Raw genomic sequence first — 15,032 nt, 5'->3', positions numbered from 1 at the left:
AGTTTTTGGAGAAGAACACTGTTGATTCTGCTCCATCTTGCACTGTGCCATCTTCAGTGGGAGCAGTCTTTGGATTCTTCCTTGGGTGTGAACACTTTCGTCGGGGGATATTATTTCTCCGTATCAGGTATAATCCTCTCCTACTCCTTTTTGGTTCAGATCTGGTTCAGTTAATGGTTCAAGAATGATCCTTGAAAATATGATTTTCTAAATAGGGAATGTGATTCTCAGTTGAAGGGAGAGAAAAATTTTTGAAATTCGCCCCTTATTCCGCAATCTTTGGGCGTCCATATGATGCATCTCTCATTCCCTTCACTACTTACCCTTAGAATCAATGGTGAAGAAGTGGTATTCAATGTATTTAAAACCATGGAACATTCCAACACGATGGAACATGAAATTTATGCAATCGATAGCATTGATGTTGGTGCAGCCGAAGTAGACACATCTAAATCAGAAGACACGCTGAAAGTTGCACTTAACAATAGTCCTATTCAATTGCAACAAGCAGAGCAGAAGTTTGTACTAAAATTAGAATTGCGAAATTCGACTTCTGAACCCAATTCTTTTGAAATTACAACTCATAATGCATCTTTACCTCCATCTCACACAAAACCCCTCCCATCTATTGTGTAGGTCCCTATTCTAGGTTTAAACCCACCTATGAAGGATGAAAGGGGGAAACACCGGAAGTTAAAAACCAAGTGGGGTGGATCCTTTGAAGTGGCTAGGGTATTCCCTCATGGAGCGATTGAACTGAATGATGGTAAAGGCAACACATCCAAGGCAAATGGGCAGTGTTTAAAGCATTATATTAAAAGAGAGCAACCCATCCACCATGGGTCCATTCTCTCCTTGCAACCACCATGAAGGAAAGGTGAAAGTCAAGCTCACGACTTAAAAAGAGTGTTTGCGGGAGGCAACCCATTCAGTTTAGTTGATAAAATTTTTTCAGACTCTAAAATGCTTTAATCATCACTTTTAAACATTTCCTTTTGAAATTTCTACTCCTTGGAGACTTGTTTTTGAATGATTGCAAACCACCCTGAATCATGTGCTCATTTGGGATAGACAGGAAAGGATGCAGGCAAATCTAGCTGAAATTTTTGGCTATGGAAGGTATCTCAGTAGTTTGAATTATCAACGGGCAATATGTAATACAGATTTGACCCTTGTGAGCAGTTGGTTTCTAATGGACAAACATGGTTTGATTATTCTAGAACTTGTTTTGTTAGGCATGTTGACACCACGATAATGAGTTCATGTATTGGAACGTGTTATCCAAAAAAAAAAAAGAGAAGAAAAAAAATATATTTCTGAATCGTGTGAGATGGAGCATAAAATGCACTCACACTAAAAAAATAAGAAAAGGGTGAGATGGAGCATAAAATGCACTCATCCCTAGATCCCAAACCCTAATTCACCTTTTGATGCATTGGACACATGATAAGTGGTGGAGATGTGACACATAAGCAAGCTTATGGTAATAACATATCTTGTTCTGAAAAATCATGAGAGGGTATCTTTTGAATCTTGCTACATGTGATTATGAAAACAAAGAGGGCTTACTCTAGCCCTAAATTGCTCATGCGAAGAGATGCCTGCTTCCCTTGATTGCCAATCTCACTTGGGGACATGAGGATTGGCGATTTAAGATTATTCCTTGACAAATTAAAGAGGAAAAGAAATGGAAGAATGGAAGGACCATTAATACTGGATCAAGGCATGCGAGAGAGAACCAATACCCTGTTGAGAAAAATCCAAGACCATCTTTTAGTTAGCTTGTTCTTGTTTTAATTTTGTTTTGAGTTTTGTCTTGCTCGAGGACGGGCAAGAGTTTAAGTGTGGGGGATTTGATGAGAGAAGAATTTATCATATTTTTATTCCCAGTTACTCTGTCTTTTATACTAAATTAGCACCTAATTGGACTCATATTTCTGTTCAGGGCATGAAAGAAGGCATCAAGAGCAAAGAAAGACAAATCGGATGATTTTTCACAGTTTCGACATCGTTCAGTGATCTGGGCCTAACTTGCGTCTCCGAACTCTGAATGGGCTGATTCAAGACCCACTGGAAAGATAAGAGAAAAATCCACAACTTTTGTATTTTGGGCTTTCACTGATTCCACCTGCATCAAAGTCAAATCCGAGCCCGAAGTTGGGGCAATTTTGTAGGAATGCCCAATCCGTAGCTGAAGCCCAACTTGTAGAAAAGCTTGGCTGAAGCCCAATTCGCAGAGGAGGTCTATTACGAATCCAAGAACAAGAAACTAAGAAGAATCCTTCCAGATCTAAATTCTTGATGTAATCTTAAAGAGATAAAGGGATTGAGTTCATTAGATAAAGAAATAAGATTAGAATTAGGATAGGACTTTCCATTCTTATAAAGTTAACTTCAAGAGGAAGTAGGAGACCACCCCCTCCCCTTCAATCTATATAAGGGAGGGGGTGGACCAGCTAAAGGCATCACTAAATCACTAAATCACTCAATCTCTTGAGGGAATCACTCAATTTCTGATTTGAATCAAGAAGCAAGGAACAATCAGTCAAGAAGGGTTCAAGAAAGGTTCAAGGATTCAAGAATTCAAGAATTCAAAAAGAAGGTGGCGGCAAGAAGAGGAGATCTCAGCACCATGGGCGAATTCAAAAGTTCTTTTTTCCCCTTTGTTTGCTTTAATTCTTACATCATGAACTTATTTGTTTCTTGCTAGGGCTATGGAAAGCTTAACCTTGTTAATGAATATATTTTTATCTTCTTGATTTATCAAAGATTGTGATTTCCATATAGTCTATGAATTATTATGCTTAATGCAATTAAGAGCTTGGCCACCTCTTAATTGATTTGGGTTATGTGAATGAATTGAGAGAGGAATTCACATAATTGATAGAATAATTCATAGTGTGAATTGAATGGTATATAGAGATATATATACACGATTCATTTGAATTTAATGGTTTTCTTGGAGTTAATGCACTTCCATCTTAAGAGCTCTACTCGAGAGATCGAAGGGTTACCTGATGGGCGTAGGTTTAGTATATCTCGAGAGAGAATATTAAATAAATTTGGGAAAATCTCAGCTTATGAGAATGACAATTAGTCTTGGATAATCAGACCCATCAATATTCATTACATTGGTTAGGTGGACCAAAAGTCCTAGCGATTTCATCATTTGCATATTCGATTAGTGATCATCTTTGTTTTTATTTTCTTTGTTCCAGTTTTATTTTCAGTAGTTCTTGCTCAATCCTAAATTTTGATTGTCCAAATAATTAGGGAAAACTATGATTCAGATACTTATTTTGTTAAATCCTTGTGGGAATGATATTATTATACTACTCGATAACTAGTGCACTTGCTAGGGTTATATATTTATAGCTATCATGGATCAGCAACTCCTAATGGGATTAAGAGCTGATCCTTTAGGGTTACAAAAGAAGGAAGGGGCGGCAGTCTTTAGTAGAGACATATTCACATCCTCTTTAGAGCTGAAATCACAAAAGAAAGAATTAAGCAACCCTGTAGAATTCTTTCTTGCTGCCTCCTTCCTGCCGCCTACATTGCTAGTTCGATCTCCAGTTCAGTGGGAGAAGTCAATATTTGATCTTGATATCAGTTCTTTGTGAAATGGCTGATAGGAAGTTGTGATCACGTGCCATCCTGCTATTTCTTGCGAAGGACTAGGTTCTTGGAGAAGAACTCTACTGATTCTGCTCCATTCCGCACTGCGCCATCTTCAGTGGGAGTAGTCTTTGGATCCTTCCTTGGGCGTGAACACCTCCATTGGGAGACATTACTTCTCCGTATCAGGTATAATTTTCTCCTACTGCTTTTGTTCAGATCTGGTTCAGTTTGTGGTTCAAGATTGATCTTTGAAAATATGATTTCTAAATAGGAAATGCGATTCCCAGTTGAAAGGGAGAGAAATTTTTGAAATTCGCCCACCTTATTCCACAAGATTTATGGGCGTCCATACGATGGATCTCTCATTCCTTCATGACCCTGGGTTGAACCATCATTTTCCCTAATTGTTAAATCTAGAGCCAAGTGACATATGGTATAACCGAGATTGGGGGCCCCTATAAATTGCTACCTCTTCCATGTTCAAGTTTCTTGACCCATCATCAGATGGGACTTAAGTGGACTATCATTATTTTTGAATGATCATTGACCTGGACAATTTACCATTTGGCCTAGGAATTGTCCAGACAACTGGTTTCATTTTATCTCAAATCTGATTCTTGGCCAAAAATCATTGATTAGTCAACAATCCGTTGATTTAGGCGATCGAATTATTGACCCATTCGACATGTTCAATGCTTTAGCCATATTTTATTTTTTATTTTCTTTTTTTGAAATGAGTTGTTCATCTGAACCGGACGGTCAAACCACCAACCTAAAAACCGGTGGCAAAAAGGGATCCGGTTTTGGGTTTTTTTTAAAACATAGGTTAAAATTCTTTTGATTAAATTAATTTATGTTTTGCTTAAGACTAGACCATTGGTTGTTGATTCATCAACCATGTGCCAGGTGGCAAGTTTTAAGTTTTAACATGCATGTCCTCACATGTAGGAGAGAGTTAAGAACCAAAAAGAATCCTTGAATTGAGCCGACTGAGACTCATATTAGTTTGTTCTTTTGGGGTGTGTTCAGCAGTTCAGGTGGCAGCTTAAACTGAACTTGATGGCTGTGCTGGGGCCTGGGGGGACTGTCTAACCAATGATAACGCCCCACGTGAGAGATTTCACGGGGTGGGGCATATACACTTTTATGTCTGACGTGGAGTGTTATTATTGGTTATATAACTCCTGACACGGTCAGCTAATGGGGACTGAGATAATTGATCTTTTAATTTCTGTAAAGTATAAACTACTATTTTTTTTTCTCATTGAATTATTTTGGCAGTTGTATCCAGGACCAAGTTGCAAAGTGAAAACGTCATGAATCATGATAAAGTATTCTATAAGCAAAAGTTGAACCCACACCCAATATTATATTCCAATTCCATCTATCCAAACCCAATATAATATTGCAATAAGTAATAAAGTATCCAGTTGATTTTTGTATCGTTATCGGTGGGTGGCAACAACGCAAATCTATGCATACAATAAATAATAAAAAGGGGGTAAATAGTAGCAAGTTTTGCAGAAGAAACCAGGAGCTAAATTCCAGACTCCAGAGAAGGAATTATGGTACGACGTCCAGTTGCAATATTTTACTTTGGATGGCACGTGAAATCCTCTAATCAACAACAGAGGAATGAGTTATGAGAGTGGGAGATAGGGCCTGCGGGGTCCACTTATTACCTTTTTAATCAAATCAATTAATTAGTGATTTTACTCCATTACTCCAATCCAACAGTGTTCTTATTTATATGGTTAAACAGAGTTGGATGGTTCAAGACCGTTCATCTTTTGAGCCCTAACTGATCAACACTACCACCTCACCTCAGAAGTTGGGCCCACGTCCACCTATCGTCAGTGGGATATGAATCACCAAGGCCTAAGCTCTGTAAGTCTGTAATCTGTCAGGGGGGCATTAGATAAAAAAGTAAAAAGGGATTTTTTCTAGACGCAGGAAATTGAAGTGGGACTCAACCAAAAATCCGACATACACAACCACTTCACGTTCCTGTGTAATTAAAATAATTAATTAATAGGCAATAGATTGTAGATATGGCGACCTATACCCCACTGGCCAGCCACCCACCATTGATAGAACACGTTGTACTGAATTCTGAGGTGAAAGGGTGAAAGAGAACAGAAGGCCTCTCTTTCTCTCTGTTCATGACTTCATGTTCATGCACCAAAAGAATTTTTATTTTTTTTAAGAGAAGCATTTTTTTATTCTTTGTTTCCCAGCCAAAGTGTCTGACGACGGTAGTGGAAGAAAGCGGTCTCCGTTGTTTGTCGGCATCTTTGTCAGATTCCCGGTTAATCGGAGATCTGACGCAAGGAAGAGCACAGGCCAAGCTCCATGTCTACATGTGAAGCCCACAACGCTTCAACTGTTATAAATTGGCTTATGGTAATGGAATGGGCGACCTTGTTGCTGTTGATATGCAGTACTGTAGCAGTAATAAGAGTCGGGCTGCCCACTTTGAGTCTCAGCATCTCCAGCTCCACCACAACGCTACAGACAACCCTGAACATGCCCAGTGGGTCCCCTTAAATCCATCTTGATAAGAACGGATTGACCAACGGAATCCATAACCCAGAATCAACGAGTTCAGAAGCTCATTTACGCCTATAAACACGTTCTACAACCCTTCAAATCTTTTCAAAAATTTTATCGACACACTCGACCAAACCTCTCTCAGATGGGTTGCTCGGAAAGGAGAGACGCGGTTGGTAAACGTTGTCGCCCGCTTCAATCAATGCATCGGTGATTGTTGCTTACGGTTTTGCTGAGGTATGACAGAAAAAACCAAGAAATTTCTTTGGTTTTCTAACAGTTTTCCGGTGGTCCCTGCTCCCTTCTCCCTGCTTATATCTCAGGGATACCAGAGTTGCACTCTTTGCTTGGATCGAGATTTCGCTTTTTATGAGCTTGGTATTGTTTACTTAAGATGGGTTTTCTCTTTTGAAGCTGTTGAAGCTGTTTCTTTATCAGGCGGAGACGATTTTTAGCTGTGACCTGTGGGTTTCTCTGTCTGCAAGTCGAAGGTTAGAATTGTTTGTTTGCTATTTTTGATTGAAGAGAGTAGTGTTTCTTAGATTCTTCCTCAAGTAAATGACTTAGACAGGCTTATGGCTTCTTAGTTTTCTACTTTTTGTTGTCTTTGGTAGAGAATAATTTTGTTTCTCTTTTTCTGTGTTTTTTTCTCTGTTTCCCTTTAAGCCTTAAGTTTCTCTATGTAAGAGTAGTTCGATTATTGTAGTTTGGCTCTATCATCTTTTTCTCTTCCGGTTTGCTTCTTCGTTATCTAAGACTATGTTTGGTTTGAAGGAAAAAGGTAGGGAAACCTTTACAAACCTTGTATAGGTTCCCCTGCCTTTCCCTTCCTATCTCTGCCTTTTCCTTCAAACCAAACATAACCTAAGTGTTTTTTATAATTAATAGAGAAAGCTTTTTATGTTCTAAAGATTAAATTTAATAAGCGGTTTGGACCAGAGGAACTAAGGGCTCTTTATTTATTTATTTATTTATTTATTCATTTAGTTTATAGATACATCTTTTTCAGTTCTTTTATCAGCAGCTGCTACTGTTTTTTTGTGAGAATTTCTTCTTAAAAGTTCCTAGCGTAGATGCTGGGATAAGGTTTCTTCTCCTTTTCTGTCTAAAGATAAAAGATGCATCTCGTCCTTACAGTGGGCATATAGATTATTTGACTTTGCTTTACCATTTTTTATAAGAATTTCTTTTAGGAATTGGGATTTTAAAGTTTTTCAGTATCAGAGACTAACCATGCCTTATCTATATAGTAGGTGCAGTATTAAATTATTCGCAAGAGGCTCGAGGTCGATTATTGGTACACCGTACACGAATTAACAGAGGAAGATAAAATAAAAGACAAAAGGTTCTCAGCACGATAGTGCATTCCCTAGAGGCTACAAAGGTTTTCAGTTCTTAATACAAATTATGACATCGCAGAGAAAGCTAAGTTCCTGTAAAGAGGGGTTGCTGCTGTTTTGATACAGAAGGCATCTTCTTCTTCTTGAACTAGAGGACCTTGGGTTTCATTTTGTTTTCATTTTCTTCTTTTCCTAGTTTGGGTGAGAATGTCTTCTTCAAGACCCAATCACTCTGCCAATAACTCTAGTAGATCAAAGCACAGTGCTAGGGTTATTGCACAGACTACTGTAGATGCAAAACTTCATGCTGACTTTGAGGAATCAGGAGATTCATTTGACTATTCAACCTCAGTACGCATAACCAACTCAGGATCTGGCAATCAACAACCTAGGTCCGATAGAGTAACCACAGCATACCTCCATCACATACAGAAAGGCAATCTGATCCAGCCATTTGGATGCTTGTTAGCATTAGATGAAAAGACTTTTAAGGTCATTGCCTACAGCGAGAATGCCCCAGAGATGCTAACCATGGTTAGTCATGCAGTTCCCAGCATGGGGGACCACCCAGTTCTTGGCATTGGCACTGATGTAAGGTCTATCTTTACTACCCCCAGTGCATCTGCATTGCAGAAGGCTCTAGGATTTGGAGACGTTTCTCTATTGAATCCCATCTTAGTCCACTGCAAAACATCAGGGAAGCCCTTCTATGCAATTTCCCATAGGGTAACTGGTAGTTTGATCATTGATTTTGAACCTGTGAAGCCTTATGAAGTACCTATGACTGCTGCCGGAGCCCTCCAATCGTACAAGCTCGCTGCCAAGGCAATTGCAAGGCTGCAGGCATTGCCCAGTGGTAGCATGGATCGGCTGTGTGATACAGTTGTCCAAGAGGTTTTTGAGCTCACAGGCTATGATAGGGTGATGGCCTATAAATTTCATGAGGATGACCATGGAGAGGTTGTTTCTGAGATCACAAAACCAGGACTTGAGCCCTACTTGGGCCTGCATTATCCAGCCACAGACATCCCCCAGGCAGCAAGGTTCTTATTCATGAAGAACAAGGTCCGTATGATTTGTGATTGCCGTGCAAAGCATGTGAAAGTTCTTCAAGATGAAAAGCTTCCATTTGATCTGACCTTATGTGGGTCAACCTTGAGAGCCCCACATAGCTGCCACTTGCAATATATGGAGAATATGGATTCAATTGCTTCTCTGGTTATGGCAGTGGTTGTCAATGAAGGGGATGAAGAAGGTGAGGCCTCTGGTTCCTCACAGCAACAAAAGCGAAAGAGGCTTTGGGGTCTTGTGGTCTGCCATAACACAACTCCAAGGTTTGTACCTTTTCCTCTACGGTATGCCTGTGAGTTTCTAATCCAAGTCTTTGCCATACATGTTAATAAGGAGATTGAATTAGAAAACCAGATTCTTGAGAAGAACATTCTACGTACCCAAACACTTCTGTGTGATATGCTGATGCGAGATGCACCTCTAGGTATTATATCACAAAGCCCTAATGTAATGGATCTTGTAAAATGTGATGGAGCTGCCCTTTTGTACAAAAATAAGATCTGGCAGCTAGGAACAACTCCGACTGAATTCCAAATACGTGATATAGCATCATGGCTCTCTGAGTATCACATGGATTCAACAGGTTTGAGTACAGACAGCCTCTATGACGCAGGATTTCCTGGGGCTCTTTCTCTTGGTGATGCAGTATGTGGGATGGCAGCTGTGAGGATAACATCAAAGGACATGCTTTTCTGGTTCCGTTCTCATACTGCTGCTGAGGTTCGTTGGGGAGGAGCAAAGCATGACCCTGATGAGAAGGATGATGGAAGGAGGATGCACCCACGATCATCATTCAAGGCATTCCTTGAAGTTGTTAAGACTAGGAGTTTGTCTTGGAAGGATTATGAGATGGATGCTATCCACTCTTTACAGCTTATCCTCAGGAATGCTTTCAAAGACTATGAAACTGCAGATCAGACCACCTCTGCAATCCACTCAAGACTCAATGACCTCAAGATAGAAGGTATGGAGGAACTTGAAGCAGTGACAAATGAGATGGTTCGTTTGATTGAGACAGCTACCGTGCCAATATTGGCAGTTGATGTTGATGGACTCGTGAACGGATGGAATACAAAAATTGCTGAGCTAACTGGTCTGCCTGTTGATCTGGCAATTGGGAAGCATTTGCTCACACTTGTGGAAGATTCTTCAGCTAATACTGTAAAACGGATGTTGCACTTAGCACTTCAGGGTAAATCCTCTAGTGACTTATTGTTTCAAGTTGAATACACTTTCTCCAGTCCTTTATGGAACAATCCTTTCTTAATTATCTGATTGTCTCCATTGCACTTGTCCAACATATTGATGAGGAATGGTAGAAATTGTTCTTTCTTATTCAACTGTGGTAGGATTAGAGGAATTGTATTCTGCTATTTCTATATTTTTATTTTATGCTAATTTTCTTTTCTATATCCTGCTCTTATCTCAGGAAAAGAGGAGCAAAACATTCAATTTGAGATGAAAACTCATGGTTCTCAAAGAGATAGTGGACCGGTCAGTTTGGTTGTGAATGCGTGTTCAAGCAGGGATCTCCGAGAAAATGTTGTTGGTGTGTGCTTTGTGGCTCAAGATATCACTAGCCATAAGATGGTCATGGACAAATTCACTCGGATTGAGGGAGACTATAAAGCAATTGTGCAGAACCCAAACCCACTAATCCCCCCAATATTTGGTACAGATGAATTTGGTTGGTGCTCTGAGTGGAATCCGGCGATGGCAAAGTTGTCTGGCTGGGAGCGGGAAGATGTTATTGATAAGATGTTATTAGGTGAGGTTTTTGGGACCCACAAGGCTTGCTGTCGTCTCAAGAATCAAGAGGCTTTTATAAATCTTGGGGTTCTTCTTAATAATGCAATGACAAATCAAGAAACTGAGAAGGTTTCATTTGGTTTCTTTGGGCGGAATGGAGTTTATGTGGATTGCCTGCTCTCTGTGAGCAAGAAGCTGGACGGAGAGGGTACAGTCACTGGAGTTTTTTGTTTCTTGCAGATTGCCAGTCAAGAGCTGCAGCAAGCACTTCATGTGCAGCGTCTGTCAGAGAAAACTGCATTGAATAGATTGAAGTCATTGGCATACATGAAACGGCAGATCAAGAATCCTCTTTCAGGAATTATATTTTCTCGGAAGATGATGGAAGGAACCGACTTGGATGAAGAACAGAAACAGCTTCTGCATACCAGTGCACAGTGTCAACGCCAGCTGAACAAGATTCTTGATGACACAGATCTGGAGAGCATCATGGATGGGTATGATATAATCTGAAAACTGAAACCTTTATTGCATTTGCATTTTATCAGTATGTCGAAATATAATCTAGGTGATCCAATTAATTCCATGACATTGAGACTTTGAGAGTAAATAAATAAAATAGTAAAAACTCAATTATAGTCCAGTAGATGTTCATGTGATTGACTTTTACCTAGTTTGAAAAAAGAAGTTTCTGATTCTTTGCATCTTTAGAGATACCATGGTGAAGGATGAGGTAATTTTTTTGGTTCAACAAGCGAGTCCACTCCAGGCAAGGTTTATGATGCAAGCATTTCATATCTTTCAGCCCGAATGATTGAGAATAACAAAAGCTTTTCTATATGTATTGTTCCTTTGACCATTTTCGCTTGGGTGGAAACTAGGCTCCAAATCAACTGAAACATTAGGAGAATTTGACTTTTCCTCTCAAAAGTTTTTGACCAAGATATCCCATTTCTATTCTGTTTATAACCAAGAGAAACAGAATTTAAAACCTTGCCTGTATATTGTAAGATTCCAAATCCATGTTGGTTGACTTGTTTATGCTCATCAGAGAATATTTTGTCTGAAAATCTTGTATGGTTTAGTACCTGTCGTATTTGGTTGATAGATGGATCCTCTTAGATGGATCTTGTCTCCTGGCTAGAGCAGCAATCATTTGACTGAAGTTTTGATTTTGGATTTTAGAGCTATGAATCCACTAAAAGTAAATTGGATAATTCAATTGATGTCACTTTGGGGCCCACCTGAGAGGGCAACCAATGGAGGGACTGACCCAGTAACTATGTTTTCTTCTGTTAAGGTTTCTCTGAGTTCTTCTATTCAACTTGTATACATCTTACTACCCAATTTTGTGAACTTTTATCCCTCTTTCTCTCTTTTGATCTTTTGGAGAACTTAATCAATTTTTGGGTTTCTGTCTGGTTCAACTTAGGGTCCATTTGGTTTTCAGTCAGAATCAGAATCAGAATGGTCTATTTCTTCCGCCTAGTTAGACAAGAATTGGAATCGGCTGGAATGGATTCTCATTCTATTGGGAATGGGAATAGGATTCTGATTCCACCCAACCAAATGGTTGGACCATACCAATTCCAGATCCTTATTCCTTCAAACCAAACAGACCCTTAATCCAGAGCAACAGTCCCCAACCTGATGGTTGTATTGGCATAAATTCCAGTCTTGATAACATGGAATGAGCTCAATACTGAATATCTTTTGGATCTACCTGAGGTTTTATGTTGAAGAATATCAGCATATAGTTAAATTATATGTGGCAAAATATTTCAACATATGAACTTAATACTCATTTTCTGTTTTACTTGTAATATTTGGGTTTATGCAACATCCTTCCTGATACTTGTAGTATATTGCTAGGACTACTAGAGGAAAAAATAAACATGAAATTCACGGAAACTTAAAAATTAACCAGTGAACTCAACAGAAGTTACTGGGGTAAAGAGATAAAGTTGTAGGAGAAAAGAATGGTCTCCCTCCCTCTCTTCATCTGTAGTTCTGTTTCTAGTGTCCTGTTCCATAATCTCATACCATTTATTTCAATATTGGCAACTTTTTGGATCTGGAAATGATTTTGTTTCATAATCTCATACCATTTTATTTCAATGTTAACAGATGTTTGGATCTTGAAATGATCGAGTTTACTGTACGAGATGTTTTGATTGCTTCCATTAGTCAAGTCATGATTAAGAGCAATGCAAAGAATATTCAAATTATTAACGATTCATTGGAGGATATCTTGATTGAACGACTTTATGGAGACAGTCTAAGGCTTCAACAGATACTGGCTGATTTCTTTTCGATTTCTGTTAATTTTACACCGACTGGAGGCCAGCTAATACTTGCTACCAGTTTGACTAAGGATCGATTGGGAGAATGTGTTCATCTTGTGCATCTGGAGCTCAGGTTCTAATTTGCATTGTCAATCAATCAGTTATGCACACACACACATACACACATGCATGAACACATATCAGTGCTCCTCTCATCAGTGTTTTCTATGGTATTGGGACTTGCAAGTAGTTTTGGGAGCTTGATTCAGAATGAACCACTATTTTTTTTTCTTAAATCATTTATTGTTTCATATTGGTTCTGATTCTGCCTCAATATTGAGATGGTTTTATAGCCTTTTGTACACAATAATTTGGTCATTGGATTTTTAACCATCAAATCCTGGTTAGTTTGTCACTGTCATTGGCTGAGAACCTTGCTTGAACCCTGGAGTTTGGTTTTTTCTTTGTCAAGGGGCCACAACCTTTTATAGGCTAATAATCTGTATTTACAACCATCTGAGATATCTTAAGTTCTGAAAATTCATAGTTCTTGTGTTTCCAGTGACACCATTCTGCTGGCTTTATTTAGCATTGATTCTCTCTCCTTCAAACCAACACATCTTAAACCCCAATATTTTGGAAAACAGCACACCACAACATGCAAAACACCACCAAGGATATGGTGAGTTTTGGAACCCATTTTTCAAATTAAGGTGTGGCCCAGTGCAGTGGTTTGAAACACACCAAACCCATTTGCGACTGCAGTACAGAACACCCAAGTTGACAACTTCCCTATTTTCTACCAAAGAGAGTTCTTAAGCACTAGTTTGGTTTGCAGTTCCATTAGGCTAAGTTTGGTTTGGTAGAAAACAAGAGAGAAACAGAAAATTGAGGGAAGTTAAGTAATTTTATGAAAGTTTGTAACAACTTTCTGTCTCTCTTATTTTCTACCAAACCAAACCAGTGCTTACTGTTAATTACAGATGGTGATGCGCTAGCTTTACATGATACAGTTATCTGGTGGGACTTAACAGTATCTCTCAATTATTCTATTCTAAATTTAAATGTGTTGCTTTACTAGTTTTTTACCAATATTGTATGGATAATAATTTGTGAAATGACAGCCACTGAGACATCCCTATTGACTCGTCAATTGTTGCATTGGGTTGCAAGCAGACGGACATTTTTAGGAAGTTGCTGTAAATAGCCAACTAATCGAGTTGAATGTTCTCAATAGTTGCACATTTTACCAGTATTTCATGATTTTGTTTTTTCTGATGCAGGATAATTCATACGGGTGGTGGAATACCAGAAGAGTTACTCAGCCAGATGTTTGAAAGCAATGGTGATGCATCATCAGAAGAGGGTGTCAGCCTTCTTTTCAGCAGGAAACTTTTGAGGCTCATGAATGGTGATGTCCGGTATCTGAGAGAAGAAGGCAAGTCAACTTTCATTATAACCGTTGAACTTGCCTCAGCCCAAAAACCACTTAGGTCAAACAGTTCTCGAGGTGAATAGTATCGTCAACTGATTTGTACAGCTAAAGAATAGTGTTGAATGAATTGTTGTTACCTGTAGTCATCCCATCTCGTCTACGGCTTTTTGCTGTGTCAATCATTTGCCATTTATCTTTATCTTTTATTTTTCCTTGTTTCTCTACCCCGTCTATGGATGGGCAGGCGATGATGGTGATTACATTGGTTGGCGAGGCCTGAGGGGAGGTCAAACAAACACTCACAGGGCCAAATAAGCAAGCTAGCATCATCTAATTCAACTCTATTCTGGGATCAGTAGTCCTTTAAGGCTTTGATCTTGCCTTTTTCCTTTTCTCCCCTTAACCACTCTTTTTGGTTGGAGGGGTTCTTCTAAGTTCTATCATTGTTGTATTATTAACTATTTTAGTCAGATGATTCTGTTTCCTTATACGCTTGTCTTTCCTTCTCACATTCCCATGGAAAGAACAGGTGTTGTTGCATGACATGATGGGTCAGGTGTTGGAACTGTAATGTAATGTATATACCTGTTATACTTGCATGTCAATCAATGTCGTCATACTCAAACAGGATGGAAAACCGTAATGCTCTCGAGTCCAACATTAGGTCATGGTTTTATCGGTTAACCAGTTAATTTGCTCTTTCTGATGAAAGCCATCAAGTCATCAACCAAGATCACCGATTCAACCGTCTAGTTGGGTCTGAGTCTGAAACACTAATACCAATTACTCTACCAGGCCCAGGAGAAATCTGATTGATTTTTCATTCTTCAATTTTAAATTGTAAATAGGATGTGTTGTATGGGAAGACCAATACCATTTGAAAGTTGAAACACCCAAGTTTACAGCATGGGGGCTTTCCAAAAGATTTGATCATGGTTTTCAAAACCGGTAACCATTCACCCCCCCAGGTCAAGTTACACT

At 39.1% G+C, this 15,032-nt stretch overlaps 1 protein-coding gene across 2 annotated transcripts; it reads left to right on the top strand.

The window, feature by feature from the left end:
- The first annotated feature begins 5,779 nt into the window (after positions 1–5,779).
- On the top strand, positions 5,780–14,656 carry PHYA (phytochrome A). 2 transcript variants are annotated; one of them, XM_088984089.1, is made up of 6 exons: positions 5,780–6,408; positions 6,586–6,662; positions 7,422–9,774; positions 10,012–10,828; positions 12,459–12,749; positions 13,900–14,656. In XM_088984089.1, the coding sequence occupies exons 3-6, from the start codon at positions 7,719–7,721 to the stop codon at positions 14,132–14,134; spliced, it is 3,399 nt and encodes a 1,132-aa protein (XP_088840215.1). In that variant the 5' UTR covers positions 5,780–6,408; positions 6,586–6,662; positions 7,422–7,718; the 3' UTR covers positions 14,135–14,656. The 2 variants fall into 2 exon arrangements, with proteins under 2 accessions (XP_088840215.1, XP_088840216.1); XM_088984090.1 differs by having other exon boundaries at positions 6,034–6,408; positions 7,425–9,774.
- The last annotated feature ends 376 nt before the right edge of the window (positions 14,657–15,032 follow it).

This window comes from Nelumbo lutea, chromosome 4 (genome assembly GCF_056320005.1).
Source record: "Nelumbo lutea isolate HS-2025 chromosome 4, American lotus-T2T, whole genome shotgun sequence".
NCBI classification, from domain to species: domain Eukaryota; kingdom Viridiplantae; phylum Streptophyta; class Magnoliopsida; order Proteales; family Nelumbonaceae; genus Nelumbo; species Nelumbo lutea.
The sequence above is the reverse complement of the archived record's forward strand: the minus strand, read 5'-3'. Positions and strand labels throughout refer to the sequence as shown.

Bases quoted from the DNA above. Each gene is read 5' to 3' on its own strand.
- PHYA (XM_088984089.1), top strand. From the start codon at position 7,719: ATGTCTTCTTCAAGACCCAATCACTCTGCCAATAACTCTAGTAGATCA. The intron at 10,829-12,458 runs GTATGATATAAT...CAATGTTAACAG, and splicing joins CTGGAGAGCATCATGGATGG to ATGTTTGGATCTTGAAATGA. The intron at 12,750-13,899 runs GTTCTAATTTGC...TTTCTGATGCAG, and splicing joins CTTGTGCATCTGGAGCTCAG to GATAATTCATACGGGTGGTG.